Source organism: Mandrillus leucophaeus, unplaced genomic scaffold (genome assembly GCF_000951045.1).
Source record: "Mandrillus leucophaeus isolate KB7577 unplaced genomic scaffold, Mleu.le_1.0 Scaffold546, whole genome shotgun sequence".
NCBI lineage: Eukaryota > Metazoa > Chordata > Mammalia > Primates > Cercopithecidae > Mandrillus > Mandrillus leucophaeus.
This window is the reverse complement of record NW_012105875.1, coordinates 613553-629852: the sequence shown is the minus strand read 5'-3', so window position 1 is coordinate 629852 and position 16300 is coordinate 613553. Positions and strand designations below refer to the sequence as shown.

Sequence of the window (16300 nt, the reverse complement as noted above, 5' to 3'; positions counted from 1 at the left end):
CAAAAATTAGCTGGGCATGGTGCCAGCTGCCTATAAATTTAGCTACTACTCAGGAGGCTGAGGCAGGAGAATCGCTTGAACCTGGGAGACAGAGGTTGCAGTGAGCTGAGATCGCACCATTGCGCTCCAGCCTAGGCAACACGAGTGAAACTCTGCCAAAAAAAAAAAAAAGAAAAAGAAGAAAAGAAAGAAAATGAGATGAGGGGCAGTTCCATAAGAGTGTGCAACATTCAAAATTATTTGATGTAATAACCAAAAAAAATTCAAAGCAGGGTCCCAAACAGATATTTGTACAGCCATATTCATAACAGCATCACTCACAATAGCCCAGAGGCGAAACACCCCCAGTGTCCATTGATGGATGGATGAATGAATAAATAGAATGTGGTATATCCACACAATGGGATTGTTCAGCCTTTAAAAGGAAGGCAATTCTGACACATGCTGCATACAACATGGTTGTACCTTGGGGACATTATGCTAAATGAAATAAGCCAGTTACTAAAGGACAAGTACTATATGACTTCACTTATATGAGTTATCCAGAGCAGTGGTCCCCGACCTCTTGGGCACCAGGGACCGATTGTGTGGAAGACAATTTTTCCATGGACCGGGGGGGTGGGGGAGGGTTTCAGATGATTCAGGAGCATTACATTTATTGTGCATTTTATTTATATTATTATTACATTGTAATATATGATGAAATAATTATACAAGTCACCATAATGTGGAATCAGTGAGAACCCTGAGCTTGTTGGGTTTGTTTTGTTTTGTTTTGTTTTGTTTTGTTGAGACAGAGTCTTGCTGTGTCGCCCAGGCTGTACTGCAGTGGTGTGATCTTAGCTCATCACAAGCTCCGCCTTCTGGGTTCAAGGATTCTCTTGCCTCAGCTTCCTGAGTAGCTAGGATTACAGGCGCACCCACTATGCCCAGCTAATTTTTATATTTTTAGTAGAGATGGGGTTTTACCATGTTGACCAGGTTGATCTTGAACTCCCGACCTCAAGTGATCCTCCTGCTTCAGCCTCCCAAAGTGCTGGGATTACAGATGTGAGCCACCATGCCCGACCCACTGAGCTTGTTTTCCTATCACTAGATGGTCCCATCTAGGGGTGGTGGGAGACAGTGACAGATCATCAGGCATTAGAGTCTCATAAGGAATGCACAGCCTAGACCCCTTGCATGTGCAGTTCACAATAGGGTTCACGCTCCTATGAGAATCTAAGTCACTGATCTGACAGGAGACAGAGCTCAGGTGGTAGTACAAGTGATGGGGAGAGGCTGTAAGTACAGATGAGTTTTCCCTGCCTTGCCCAATGCTCACCTGTTGCTGTGCACCCCATTCCTAACAGGTACTGGTACCAGGCCCCGGGGGTTGGGGATCCCTGATCAAGAGTAGTCAAATTCACAGAAACAAAGTAGAATGGTGCTTGCCAGGGAGTGTGGGGAGGAGGGATAGAGGAAAGGAGAGTTGTTTGATGGGTAAACAGTTTCAGTTTTGCAAGATGAAAAGTTCTGGATATTGATTGCACAACATGAATACACCTGATACTACTGAACTGTAAAAGAAAATTAAGATCTGATTTGAAAGAAAGAAATATTGATGCTGCAGGAAGAATGTATGTGAAAACAACAAAAGAGGCCGTGTGTGGTGGCTCACACCTGTGATACCAACACCTTGGGAGGCCGAGGAGGGTGGATCACCTGAGGTCAGGAGTTCGAGAGCAGCCTGGCCAACATGGTGAAACCCTGTGTCTACTAAAAATACAAAAATTAGCCAGGCATGGTGGCAGGCACCTGTGATCCCAGCTACTTGGGAGACTGAGGCAGGAGAATCACTTGAACCTGGGAGGCGGAGGTTCCAGTGAGCCAAGATGGTGCCGCTGCACTCCAGCCTGGGTGACAGAGTGAGACTGGGTCTCAAAAAATAAAAATAACAAAATAACAAAAGAATATATTGGCACACAATCTGGATGATCCAATTTTTGACAAGGTAATGACTAGAGTTCCAAAAGAAAATTCACAATTCTGATAATGTTTGGAAGAACATTCATGCAGAACATGAAGACTGGAAGCAAGGGATGACCCACGTTATTTAGGGAATAATATCTTAAAACGCATTACAATTATGACTTGTTTGATTAATGGAATCATTTCAAATAAGGCAAGAAATACTAAATACTTCTCAACTATTTGGGCCACAAAGCCTAGAAGCTACCCACATTTAGTAAACTGCTTATGAAAATCAAATATGGAAAAAAATTTTTGAGAGGCAAGATGTTTGCAAACATGATTGGAAATGGAACCATGCGTGGAAACTGATGGAATGCAACAGAAGATCCTTGAGAACATTCTAAGACATTCAAAATTCTAAGGCATTCAACAGACTCGTGAACACTCACACACCAGGCAGATGAGGACAGCCAGACGGATGCTCCCAAAAGGTACGGGGAGCTGACACTTCAAAGTCTCCAAAAGCACCTGAAGGATACCAGAATCAAAAGTGCACACAGCACTCACATACTCACACCAGACTGGTTGGCCTACCCTGTAAGCCTCAATCCTTGAAACTGAAAACTGCTGTGAAGACCTCCAATGCCTTCACCTTCCACGGGGACTTCAGAAAACCCATCCTCCTTCCTGGCCAGACTCCACTCTCCAGAGACACTGAGCACAACCTTGCCCTGGTCCCGATAGACCCCCACTGAGAGCCTGGGGCAGAAACTGGAGAATCAGGAAGGAAGAATAGTTTGGATGCAAAACAGGTTCTGGGAAGTGAGGCCTGATGGGAAGAGGAGGGATTTGGCAAGATAAGGGTAAGGGAGGACATAGCGTGGTGAGTGTTCACAGTGGCTGCTGTCAAAGAAGAATTACACAGGCAAGGGAGACTTTATTCAAGGTGAGCAATAGGGAAAGAGACTGAACTCGACTCCACTGAAACAAACATGCTAGGGTGTTTAAGCCCTAGGTAAGTTAATGGAAAAGTACTGGAGGACAATAGGGGGAGGTGGGTCAATGGGATGTGTCCATCACATGGAGTTATTCCTGAGTCTGAAAACGTTTCTCTCTGTGACTGGGCCATCTGGGTTTCCTGATTGTCAGTTATCAAAGTGAGGCTCCTACCCTCGCACAGAGACTCGGAGATAGGGGTGCTATCTCCCTTGATGATTTCAAAGGGATAATTCCCAGGTCCTTGAAAAAGACATTCCTGGGTTGTAACACTGGCAAGAGACCAGGAGATTTGCCTGCATTTCAAATGGGCAGAGAAGGTCAGGCGCGGTGGCTCACATCTGTAATCCCAACAATTCGGGAGGCTGAGGCGGACAGATCACTTGAGGTCAGGAGTTCGCGACCAGCCTGGTCAACATGCTGAAACCCCATCTCTACTAAAAATACAAAAATTTGCTAGGCATGGTGGCACATGCCTGTTATCCCAGCTATTTGGGAGGCTGAGGCAGGAAAATCACTTGAACCCAGGAGGCAGAACTTGCAGTGAGCTGAGATCACGCCACTGCCTAGCCTGGGCAACAGAGTGAGAGTCTGTCTCAAAAAAAAAAAAAAAAAGTGGGGTGTGGGGGTGTAGGGGGAGCAAAGAAAGAATCTGCAATTATATTTGGCCCTCTGTGTCCATGGGGTTTTGCATCCACAGGTTCTACCTCCACGGATTCAGTCAACTTTGGATAAAAAATATTTTGAAACCAAAAAACAAAACAAAAAAAACCATAGAAATAGAAAACAATATGACATAACAATGATTTGCATATTGTTTATATTAGCTATTATAAGTAATCTAGAGATAATTTAAAGTATACAGGAGGGTGCACGTAGCTTGTATGAAAATACTACACCATTTTATATCAGGGACTTGAGCATCCTTGGATTTTGTTATCAATAAGAGCTCTGGAACCAATACCCTGCAGATACTGAGGGATGACTGCACAAGTTTTCTAAAGTAAGTACTCTACAAAAAGTGTGATCCGGGGCCGAGAGTCAGGAAGAAACCTGTCTAAAGTTTAGTCGATCTGAGGAGACCATTAAGGCTCTTCTGGTCACCAGCGTTACATGGACTCTGCCATCCATATGTGGGTCTGAGATTCTAGGTGTCTGCACATGACTGCACCCACTCTGTGGCTAGTGGATGAGCCCGATCCAGTAGGCAGCATCTCCAAGCAGCAAGAAGTGAGACAAACCAGCAGGTGCTAACCTGGGGTCTCTGCTCCAGCACCACCTACCTGCTGGGGCCTCCTCTGGACCTCCTCATCTGCTGAGTGTCTGAGCATCCACATGGGTCTGTCTGTGTCCTCGGGGGACAGTGTCCCTCTGGTTGTCTGCTGTATCTCCATCTTCCTGATTTCATTCATTTAATAAATGTTTCTGAAACACCTTGGGGGCATGTCATGTCTATTGCGGTGACCCTCTACACCTCTGGTTTGTCTGTGTGACTACACAGTCACATCTGTTCACACCAGGCTGTCTGTCTTTCTGCATCTCATGTGTAATAGCTTCCTCAAAGGCGCGCGCTCTCTCTCTCTCTCTCTGTTTCTCTTTTGTGTCTATCTCTCCCTGCTTGTCTCTTGGTGCCTTTCTGTTTGTTTGTGTCTTCATTCATTGATTCATTCGCTCACTCATACAAAAATATCTTAGACATTCCTGGAGGCCCCCGAAGAGTTCACAGCCTGTTAGGGGAGACAGACGCTAGCCCAGCCTAGTTTGATCAGGGCTGGGAGACAGGGAGGTGTTGGAGGCTGAGGATGTGTGGATGAGTGGGGAGTTGGGGGTGAGAGAAGTCTTAGAGGAGGGGACGATGAATGTGTCTTTGGGTGTGGAGAAGTGGCCCCAGGATTGGAAGCTGTGTGGGTGGTGTGTGTTGGGGTAGGGGGAGGGAAGGGAAGTCAAAAGGCCATATGTGCCACCCTCAGATTAGAGCAGGGTGTTGGGAGGGGTGTAGGAAGAAGGCCAGCAAGACACCAATCATTCAAAATTAAGGGTTCCAGACTTCTAGTTCCCTCCTCCCTCAGACCCAGAAGTGCAGGCTTCCAGCAACTGAGGATCACCCTGGTTCCATCACGATTACCTAGGAAGAGACCCGCCCACATAGGGAGGATGTGATGGAGAAATACTGGCCAGGCAGGGTGGCCGGGATGCTTAGGACTCAGTAGGGAGAACCAGCCAGGCAGCACATCACAGCGGGAGGAGCTGTCCCAGGTGGCGCAGCTCAGCAATGGCAATGGGGGTCCCCAGAGTCATTCTGCTCTGCCTCTTTGGGGCTGCACTCTGCCTGACAGGTACCCAAACTTCTGAATCCAGTAGTGAGAAGGGGCTGGGGGCCTGGACTCCTGGATCTGAGGGAAGAGGGACTGGGAGTCTGGACTCCTAGGTCTGAGGGAGGAGGGGGTTGGGGGTCTGGACTTCTGGGTCTGAGGGAGGAGGGGGCCGGGGGCCTGAACTCCTGGGTCTGAGGGAGGAGGGGGCTGGGGGCCTGGACTCCTGGGTCTTGGTGGGCGGGAGTCTGGAGACTATGTCGTCTTCATTTCTCTTCCCTGTCTTCGTTCTTCTCCCATCAGTCATTTTTCCTGGTGTCTCTCTTCCCACCATCCCAGCCTTTCTTCTCTTCCTTGCCCAACCCCCAATTCAAAGGTATTTCCAGGGAGCCCTTAGGACTCTTTCCAGAACTGGCAGGAACCCTGGCTTCATCTTCCGGCAACCTCTACCCCATTGTGGGCTAGGACAGGAACATACTCATTTCAGAATGGAAGTGGTTACAAAGACAGGGGATTAGAAAGGTAGAAAGGAGGCTATTCCTACATACAACTAAATCTGTGTGTTTCTGCTCCTCAATGGGAGAGTTTGATTTCTGTATGTGTCCACGTGCAGCACGTCCTGTGGGTCACTGTGCTTCTGTGTGTTTCTCTGTATAGGTTTCAAAGTCTTAGTCTGAGCAAATGCTTTTGTGGGTCTGTTTGAGTTTGCTTTCTTTGTAAAAGAGATACGTGTGTAATTTTGTGTATCTGGGTCTGTGTTTATGTATTTCTGTGATTTGTAGGCCTATATTTATCTCTATGTCTATGTGCTCAGTATTTCTGTGATTTGGGACCTCTCTGGGTATGATTTTCCGTGCATCTGGTCCCTCTCTGTGTTGATATGATTATCACACATGCACAAGCATCCTCACAGACACACGCTTTGGTGTCTGTGTGATTTTCCATGTGTGAAGTGCTGTGCCTTAGTTAGGGGGGTTTATATTGCAGGGTCTAGGGGCATACTTGTTTCATGTGGGAATGTAAAACTCTGCCTGGGTGCATTCAGGATATTCTGTGTATATTTGTGAGACCTGGATGAACGTGTGTATATGTTGTTATTGTGTGTTTATGTCAGTGTTGTGTGTTGCTGGGGCCGATGCGTGGGTTTGCAGGGCACTACAGGACCACACGTCACTCTGCCTGTCCTGGAGTGCACGTTGCCCGTCAGGGGTCACTTACTGTGCTGTCCACATTGTGAGTTAAGTGTGGGGAAGGATGGGCAGAGTGAGAATGAATCACTTTTCCTTCCTATTCTAAATCATAGATAGGGAGCGGGCTTCCTGGAGGAGGGTGGAGACCTGGAGCGGCCTGGAGGGAAAAAAACTGGACTGTCAGCTGCAGAGAAGTCATTACTCTGCCATGAGACAGACACAGCTGTGACCAGCTGCAATAGCAGCACCTGGTCTCTCAAGGCGCGGCTTCCCTGGGAGCAGAGGGGCCAGGCCCATGTGCCTGTCATTGGCTGGGTGGAGCTCTGAGTTCCTGGGACAGGCTCACAGTGGCCCTACTGACTCCGCTATGTCCTTCTCCCCAGGGTCCCAAGGCCTGCAGTGCTACAGTTTTGAGCACACCTACTTTGGCCCCTTTGACCTCAGGGCCATGAAGCTGCCCAGCATCTCCTGTCCTCACGAGTGTTTTGAGGCTATCCTGTCTCTGGACACTGGTGAGGAGCGGGAACAGGGGGACAGGGATGAGAGATGAGGGGGGAAAAAGTGGGGAGAAGGGAGAAGAAAGGGAGGGGAATTGGGCAGAAGATGAAAAGATAAAGATAGAAAGATGGGGAGGGAGAGGAAGAAGAGGAGAAAGAGAAAGAAAAGGGTGGATGAGGGCTGGGGCGGTGGCTCAGGCCTGTAATCCTAGCACTTTGGGAGGCAAGCTGGTGGATCACGAAGTCAGGAGTTTGAGACTAGCCTAGCCAACAAGATGAAACCCCTCTCTACTAAAAACACAAAAAAATTAGCGGGGCGTGGTGGCGGGCGTCTGAAATCCCAGCTACTCGGGAGGCTGAGGCATGAGAATCGCTTGAACCCGGGAGGCAGAGGTTGCAGTGAGCCGAGATCGCGCCACTGCACTCCAGCCTGGCGACACAGCGAGACTCCGTCCTCTGCCCCACAAAAGAAAAAGTGGATGAGGGACGAGACGAGCAGTGTGGGGAGGAGACAATGGGGAAGCAAGGAAGAGAAGGTGGGAGAGGAGCACAGGAAGGAAGAGCGGAGGAAGAGAAGAACTCGGGGAAAAGGTCTGGGGGTGAGAGGAAGCAGGGAAGGAGGGAGGGGAGGAGGTGTAGCTGAAAGCAAAAGGGTAGAGGGAGGGGGAAGAACGCGGAGACTGGAGAAAGAAGGGTTTCGGGAAGCAGAGCACGAGCCCCGATCCCGCCCCCAGGGTATCGCGCGCCGGTGACCCTGGTGCGGAAGGGCTGCTGGACCGGGCCGCCTGCCGGCCAGACGCAATCCAACCCCGACGCGCTGCCGCCAGACTACTCGGTGGTGCGCGGCTGCACAACTGACAAGTGCAACGCCCACCTCATGACTCATGACGCCCTCCCCAACCTGAGCCAAGGTGCGCGGGAGAGCGGGGCTGGGCTCCGGGCGGGACGATGAGAGGACGGGCAGCCTCGGGGAAGGCGTGGCCTCCGCTGAGCGCCTTCTCTTGGCGCGCTAGGATCCCAGCCCCCTAGACGTGCTAAGGCACGGGCTCTGGCGCAGTGCGCAGCCCGCACGACTGTGCCAGGGTACCACTGCCTGAGTGTGTGTCTACCCTCTCTTGCCAGCACCCGACCCACCGACGCTCAGCGGCGCCGAGTGCTACGCCTGTATCGGGGTCCATCAGGATGACTGCGCTATCAGCAAGTCCCGACGGGTCCAGTGTCACCAGGACCAGACCGCCTGCTTCCAGGGCAATGGCAGAATGACAGTCGGTGAGGGGCTGAAAGGGTGGTAGGGCCTGGACAAGACATATGGAGGCAGGGCAACCATGAGGGTAGTGACACCAGACAGGCCCAACAGGGAGACATGGCCCTGCTCTGAGGTAGGAGGCAAGGCCCTGGTCTGAGGGAGGAGGCATGACCGTGGTCTGAGGGAAAAGGTTTGGCCCCGGTCTGAGGGAGGAGGCCATCCCCTGGTCTGAGGGAGGAGGCATAACCCTGGTCTGAGGGAGGAGGCATGACCCTGGTCTGAGGGAGAAGGTTTGGCCCTGGTCTGAGGGAGGAGGCATGACCCTGATCTGACGGAGGAGGCATGACCCTGATCTGACGGAGGAGGCATGACCCTGGTCTGAGGGAGAAGGCCATGCCCTGATCTGAGGGAGGAAGCATAACCCTGGTCTGAGGGAGGAGGCATGGCCCTGGGGTCTGAGGGAAGAGGCATGGCCCTGGTCTGAGGGAGGAGGCCTGGCCCTGGTCTTAGGAGGGAAACCTGAAGCAAGTCTGAGGACCGAGGCATGGCCCTAGCCATCAAGGTGGAAGTTCAGGTGCAGCTGTCTCCCTCAGTTCTGATGGCTCCTCACTGCTCCACCCACCCCCAGGCAATTTCTCAGTCCCTGTGTACATCAGAACCTGCCACCGGCCCTCCTGCACCACTGAGGGCACCACCAGCCCCTGGACAGCCATCGACCTCCAGGGCTCCTGCTGTGAGGGGCACCTCTGCAACAGGAAATCCATGATCCAGCCCTTCAACAGTGCTTTGGCCACCACCCCTCCCCGAGCAGTACAGGTCCTGGCCCTGCTGCTCCCAGTCCTCCTGCTGGTGGGGCTCTCATAGACTGCCCCTCCAGGATGCTGGGGACAGGGTTCACACACCTCCTTCTTGCTGCTTCAGCCCCTATCACATAGCTCACTGGAAAATGATGTTAAAATAAGAATTACACTCCTGTCCCTCTGGCCTTTCATCTCTCCCTCCTTCGTGCCCCCCAACCTGGTCAACAGGACTGGAAGAAACTGGACACAGTCACCAGCATCCTAGGGGAGAGCAAAACAGCCATGTCCTGCCCTGATGAAGAGCAATTCTCATCACAGCTGTTACTTACTGAGCACCAGGCACCCCGTAACACGGCTTCCTGTGCTCTCCCTCCAGAGCTTGTCGCAGCTCTAGGAGGGAGCTATACAATGATGTCTTTATTAGTGTCATCATGAGAGGCCCAATAAGCAGTATGCCCTAACAGTTAGTAGGCCAGCCTGTGGAGGTAAGCTGCATGGGTTCACATCCCGGCTCCGCCATTCAGCCCACAGAGACCATGAGCAAGTTACTTAAGCCAGGCTCTGGAGCTAAGCTGCATGGGTTCAAATCCCAGCTCCACCATTCAGCCTGCAGAGACCATGGACGAGTTACTTGAACTCTCTGTGCCAATATTTTCTCACCTATAAGGTGGAGGTGAACATAAACTCTATAAATCATGACAAGAACTGCTTCACAGTAGTTGTGGTGAGGATTCAACAAGATTAACATTTAGTACTGGGACACAGCAGTGGCCCAGTATAAGCGGCCTACTGTCATAAGCTCTAAGTCACAGGTCAACAAACTGAAAGGCAAAAGCACTTGGTTGAGCTTGTGTATCTAGTGAGTAGAGAATCAAGAACCAGATTCCCAGCCCCATGAACTGCTAAGCAACACCACCTCCCAAACACATGAGTGCCAATTAACTTCACAGAAAAGCACAAAAGGCAAAGTTCAGCGAGGTGAAATTCTCCAAGCTGTAAAGATCAGGGAAGACTTCCTGGAGGAATTAACCCTTGAGCAAAATCCTAAAGGATCAATAGTAGCTGGCAAAAAGAAGCAAGAGGAAGGGCATTCTAGGTAGAGGAGACAGCCTGGACAAAGGTCTGAGGGAGGAAGGAACACAGGGTGTACAGGACACTTTCATAAGTGCATGAACTTCATAGAGATGGGATCCTTCAGCATGTTCTCTGTGCACATGCTTTACTATGTTCTTTCACATGCTTTTTGCCACTTGATCTTTCCAGCAACTCAGTGAGGGAAGCAAAAAAGTAAGTTGCATCCTGCTATTGTCTGAATGTTTGTGCTCCTCAAAATTCATCTTTTGAATCCTAATCACCAAAATGATGTTACTGGGAGGTGGTGAGATCATGAGGGTGGAGTCTCCATGAATAGGATTAGTGCCCTTATAAAAGAGGCCCCAGAGACCTGCCTTGCCCCTTCCACCACATGAGAACACAGCCAGCAGGTACCTATAAGCAAGAAAGTGGGTTCTCACCAGCCATCGAATCTGCTGGTGCATTGATTGTAGACTTCCCAGACTCCCGGAGCTGTGAGACATAAATTTCTGTTATGTGTAACCCATACAGTCTATGGTATTTTGTTACAGCAGCCTGAAGGGACTAAGACACGTTCCTGTTTTACAGACAAGATACCCAAAGCACAATGAGAAAGCAATTTTCAGAGTAAGTGCATAGCAAGAGTAGCCTCCCGTATCTTCTCGCTCCATGTCAGCAAGCAGCCTTGGGGGAAGGTGGGCAATTCAGAAATGCTCTGCTCCTATGCTTCTGTAAGGCCAACATGACAAGGGCTTCAGCTGTCTTTACACCCTGACATACAAGGGGAAGCTGGATGTCTTCATTCATCCTTCACATTTACTGAGCACCTACTATGTGCAAGGTGCTGTTCCAGTTGTTGGGCATACAGCAGGGAACAAAAGTGGCAAAAATTCCCACCTTCAAGGAGCTAGCCTTTTTGATGGGCTAGCAATCCAAAGCAAACTTTGGATTTTGTTTGTGTATTTATTAGAGACAGGTCTCGCTCTATCCCAGGCTGGAGTGCAGTGGCACAATCAGCTCACTGTGGCCTCAATCTCCCAGGCTCAAGCAATCCTCCCACCTCAGCCTCCCTTGTAGCTGGAACTACAGGTGTGTGCCACCACACCCTGCTAATTTTTGTATTTTTTATAGAGATGGAGTCCCACTATGCTGCCCAGCCTAGTCTCAAATCCCTGGGCCCAAGCGATCCTCCTGCCTCAGCCTCCCAAAGTACTGAGATTATAGGTGTGAGCCACCATGCCCAGCCAGATTTTGGATTTTATTGCAAATGTGGTCTGAAGTTGGGATGGCCAGTTTGATGTGTCAACTTACCTAGGTGACAGTTTCAGTTATTCAATCAAACACTAATCAGTGTGTTGACGTGAGGATATTTTGTAGATGCGATTAAAGTTCATAATCAGTTGACTTTGAGGAAGGGAGATTGTTCTAGACAATTTGAGTAGGCCTGACTCAATCAGCTGAAAGGTCTTCAGAGCAGAGATGAGGCTTCTCTGAGGAACAAAAAAAAAAAAAAAAACTGCACCAATGGACAGCTGCTTCAGCCCATGTCTAAGATTCCAGCTTGCTCCTTCTGACCCGCCCAGCCAGGCCACATAAGCCAATTCTTTGCAATAAATATTGTATCATAGATCGTCTACTGCTTCTGTTTTTCTGGTTAATCCAAGGCTAATACAGAATGCGTTGGAGCCAGTGTGGTGGCTCATGCCTGTCATCCCAGCACTTTGGGAGGCTGAGGTGGGCAGACGACCTGAGGTCAGGAGTTCATGACTAGCCTGGCCAATATGGTGAAATCCCATCTCTACTAAAAATACAAAAATTAGCCGGGCGTGGTGGCATGGACCTGTAGTCCCAGCTACTCAGGAGGCTGAGGCAGGAGAATCGCTTGAACCCAGGAGGCAAAGGTTGCAGTGAGCTGAGATCATGCCATTACATTCCATCCTGGGCAACAGACCGAAACTCTGTCTCAAAAAAAAAAAAAAAAGTGTTGGAGAAGTAGAAGACTGCCATAATCATATATAGGTGTGTATATATATGTTGTATGTGTATATAATTATATGCACATATAATTACATGTAATATATGTTATATAACACTTTCATTGAGGCATAAAATATATACAATAAAATGCATAAATTGCAATTTTTCCATATGTACATACCTGAATAACCTCCACCTAGGTCAAGATGTAGAAAATTTCCAGCCTATGTCCCCAGAGCCTCCCTCACAGCCCTTCAGAGTCAGTTTCCCACCCCAAAGATAACCATGACTCCAACTCCAACTTCTATCATAGATCAATATTGCTTATTTTAAACTTCATACGAATGGAATCTACAGCATGTGCTCTTGTGTACGTGCTTTACATTTTAAAAGCTTCCCTGTGGCAAGAATAGAAGCTAGACCTGTGAGGTGGCTACTGTACCAGTCTAGGCAAGAGATGATGTACCCATGATGGCAGAGGTAGTGCAAGGAGTTGGAAAATGAATGGATTTTTAATTTAGCTGCTCCTTTACAGGTTGCAGGGAATAGATTTTATTAGTGGAGAAGACAGGACTTGCTGATACATTGGTTGAGGTGTACTTGAGATGACTCCTAGGTTTCAGCCTGAGGAACAACGTAAATAGGTTTCAGCCTGAGGAACAGGGGGAGAAAAAGAAATTGTTCAGCTTCATGGTAATCTTTTTTTTCTTCTTCTTATTTTTTTTTAGACAGAGTCTTGCCCTGTCACCCAGGCTGGAGTACAGTGGCTTGATCTCGGCTCACTGCAAGCTTCACCTCCCAGGTTCAAGCGATTCTCCTGCCGCAGCTTCCTGAGCAGCTGGGATTACAGGCATGAGCCACCGCGTCTAGCTAATTTTTTTGTGTGTTTTTAGTAGAGATGGGGTTTCACCATGTTGGCCAGGCTGGTCTCAAACTCCTGACCTCAAGTGATCCGCCTGCCTCAGCCTCCCAAAGTGCTGGGATTACAGGCGTGAGCCATCACACTCGGCCAGCTTCTTTATAATCTTATGGTGCCACAGTGATGATAAAGGCAGTCCGACATTGGCCGAGGGGTTGTTAGGCCGTGTATGACTGTACTTCTGAGACAGAAGATTCTCCCTGAGGTGTGGTGGCCAAGGACTCCTGTGAGATGCAATACATGAGCAATTGGCAGTTCTTTGCCATGAGAGTGATTCAAAAACTTCTAAAAGCTTATACTTGACAGCTCTCACTAAGTAGAAGAGGGGTGCACCGACTGTCTTAGAACTCATAGTATAGGGAGTCCAAGTGAAAATGTGGACTCAGCTATGTAGCTGCTCGGGTATCGCGACCCAGATGCCTTCGTGAGTGCTTAGCAGAGAGGGAGATGCTTTTCAAAAGTAATTATGGTTTTGGACCATAAATTTTATTTTATTTATTTATTTTTTAGATGAAGTCTCGCTCTGTTGCCCAGGCTGGAGTGCAGTGGCATGATCTCAACTCACCGCAACCTCTGCCTCCTGGGTTCAAGCAATTCTCCTGTCCCAGCCTCCTGAGTAGCTGGGACTGTACAGGTGCATGCCACCATATCCGGGTAATTTTTGTATTTTTAGTAGAAATAGGGGCAGGTGCTGGGGGTGGTGCTTTCACCATATTGGTCAGCTGGTCTCAAACTCCTGACCTCAGTTGATCCATCTTCCTCAGCCTCCCAAAGTGCTGAGATTACAGGTGTGAGGCACCATGCCCAGCCTGGACCGTGAATTCTAAATCATTATAACTAGGCTCACACACATCTTTAAGAATCAAAATAGGAACCATTACAATCAACACATTTTTGCCAACAAGAAATAAGTTTGTTGATTCCTGTAGTATAAAAATACGTGCTTCAGGATTCAACAAACTCTGCTTCATGACCATTTTGAACTCAAATAAGAAAGTCTCTCTAATTTACTTTTTGTCTAATATAATTTCCATAGTCTAAAATAAACATAAAATAAACATCAAGTAATAAGTCATTAGCAAAAAAACGTAAAGCAAGAAATGCCCATTAAAATGATGTATAACAGGCCGGATATGGTGGCTCACAACTGTAATCCCAGCACTTTGGGAGGTCAAGGTGGGCAGATCGCTTGAAGCCGGGAATTCGAGACCAGCCTGACCAACATGGTGAAACCCTGTCCCTACTAAAAATACAAAAATTAGCCAGGCATGATGGTGCACACTGTAATCCCAGCTACTCGGGAGGCTGAGGCAGGAGAATCGCCTGAATCTGGGAGGCGGAGGTTGCAGTAAGCCTAGATCGTGCCACTGCTCTCCAGTCTGGGTGACAGAGCAAGACTCTGCCTCCAAAAAAAAAAAAAAAAAAGATGTATAACATAACCACATTTATTTAAGAATGTATTCCGATATCAAATGGCAAATTCCAACAATGCAAAAATCGCCATTACTTTTGCACTCGCCTAATAAAACCTTCACCTGCTGGAAACAGTGGCTCACACCTATAATTCCAGCAATTTGGGAGGCAGAGGCGGAAGGATTGCTTTAGCCCAGGAGTGCGAGACCAGCCTGGCTGTCTCTCTAAAAAGTTTAATTAAAAGTAAAATAAAAAGCTGCATTTATTAGCGAGGATGTGGAACTACTGGGATTTTCATATCCAGGTAGTATGTGTGTTTTAAAATAGAACAACCCCTTGCAAAAACTATCTTTCAGTACCTACCTAAACCAGACTCTGCACCCACACTGTGACCCAGCATTTCCACTCCTGGATAGAGCTCTCCGTCATAAATTAGTGTATACATTTTCCCAAAAGACGTGTACTAGCAGAACAATTTATAATAGTCACAAAATAGAAACAGCCCAAGTACCTATCAACAGTAGGGTGGATAAATCAATTTGTGGCCTATTTGCATAACAGAGTACTACACAGCAATGAGAATGAACACTCTACAAGTGTATGCAATAGCATGGAGGAATCTCACAAACAAATGTTGAGCAAAAGAATAAAGACACACAAGAGAACATTCTGTATGTTTCCATTTAAGCAAATCACAACAGTTGGCAAAACTAAATATGCAATCAGAAGTCACAGTAGTGACTATTTGGGGGTGGTTGCAACTGGAAGAGGGGTAAAGGAGTATCTAGGAGCCTGACCATTGTGTTTATTCATCTGAGCATTCATTGAGCTGTTCACTTGGCATTTATGCTCTTTCTATATGCATATGATTTCCAATGCACATTTTAAAGATCTTAAAATACTTTCTTGGGGTAGAAAAGGCAAATGGAAGCAAGGCATGGTGGCTCATGCCTGTAATCCCAGCACTTTGGTAGACCAAGTCGGGAGGATTGCTTGAGCCCAGGGGTTTGAGACCAGGTTGGGCAACATAGCAAGACCCTATCTCTAAAAAGAAAAGAAAAGGCAAATGGTGGTGGTATCAGGGGATGGGGAAACAAAGAGGAAACAAGAGCCTGCTTCTTTCTTAAAAGTATTAATTTGTTTACAACCAATGAGCAAAAGAGTAAAGACTTCAGTTAATCACCTTATCAAATGAACTGGGGCATTTTATGCAACATATTACATAAAAGAACATAAAAGAAATAATAAATGAATAGATCCAGAAAATATAGTCTGTATTCCCTTTATTGGTCCCGAATTATCCAAATTATGTGTAACATTTTTGTGATTGAATGGACTTAAGTTTGCATGTCATTCATTTTGCCTACCCTGTCAGACACATCTTTTTGTACTCTTGATCTATGGTCATCTGTTTGAATATTTAGCCATTTTTTACTACTCACTCAACAATTAATTATTGTTGTCTTCTAGTTGCAATGCACAAGAAATATCTGATATTGATGGAGTGGGGGAAGCAATGGAGAAGTAAGATGGATTTTACTCACAAAGTTTTTATTTACAAACACTTGATAAAGAGAAAGATGAGGCAAGGTCAAAATAAATTAGTAGATGGATAATACATGAATGTAATGGAAGGGAGGGAAGAAGGAAGGAAAGGAGGGAGGGAAGGAAGGAGGAAACAAGAAAAGAGAACAAAGAAGAAAATATGTGGCCAGGCGCAGTGGCTCACGCCTTTAATCCTAGTACTTTGGGAGGCTGAGACGGGTGGATCATCTGAGATCAGGAGTTCGAGACCAGCCTGGCCAACATGGCGAAACCCCGTCTCTACTAAAAATACAAAAATTAGCCAGGCATGGTGGCAGGTGCCTGTAATTCCAGCTACTCAGGAGGCTGAAGCAGGAGAATTGCTTGAACCCAGGGGGC

The 16300-nt window shown here is 47.7% G+C and overlaps 1 protein-coding gene across 2 annotated transcripts in view; it reads left to right on the top strand.

Annotated features, from left to right (window-relative positions):
- Positions 1–10586, top strand: part of LYPD5 (LY6/PLAUR domain containing 5) — a 27905-nt gene extending 17319 nt beyond the window's left edge. The window contains exons 1-5 of one of the 2 annotated variants that reach the window (XM_011997720.1): positions 5141–5285; positions 6835–6963; positions 7683–7859; positions 8071–8217; positions 8823–10586. In XM_011997720.1, the coding sequence (XP_011853110.1) occupies positions 5222–5285; positions 6835–6963; positions 7683–7859; positions 8071–8217; positions 8823–9058 (753 nt within the window). In that variant the 5' untranslated portion in view covers positions 5141–5221 and the 3' untranslated portion in view covers positions 9059–10586. Of the gene's footprint in view, positions 1–5140; positions 5286–6834; positions 6964–7682; positions 7860–8070; positions 8218–8822 lie in introns of those variants that run through there. The other variant, XM_011997721.1, reaches the window with a different exon arrangement.
- The last annotated feature ends 5714 nt before the right edge of the window (positions 10587–16300 follow it).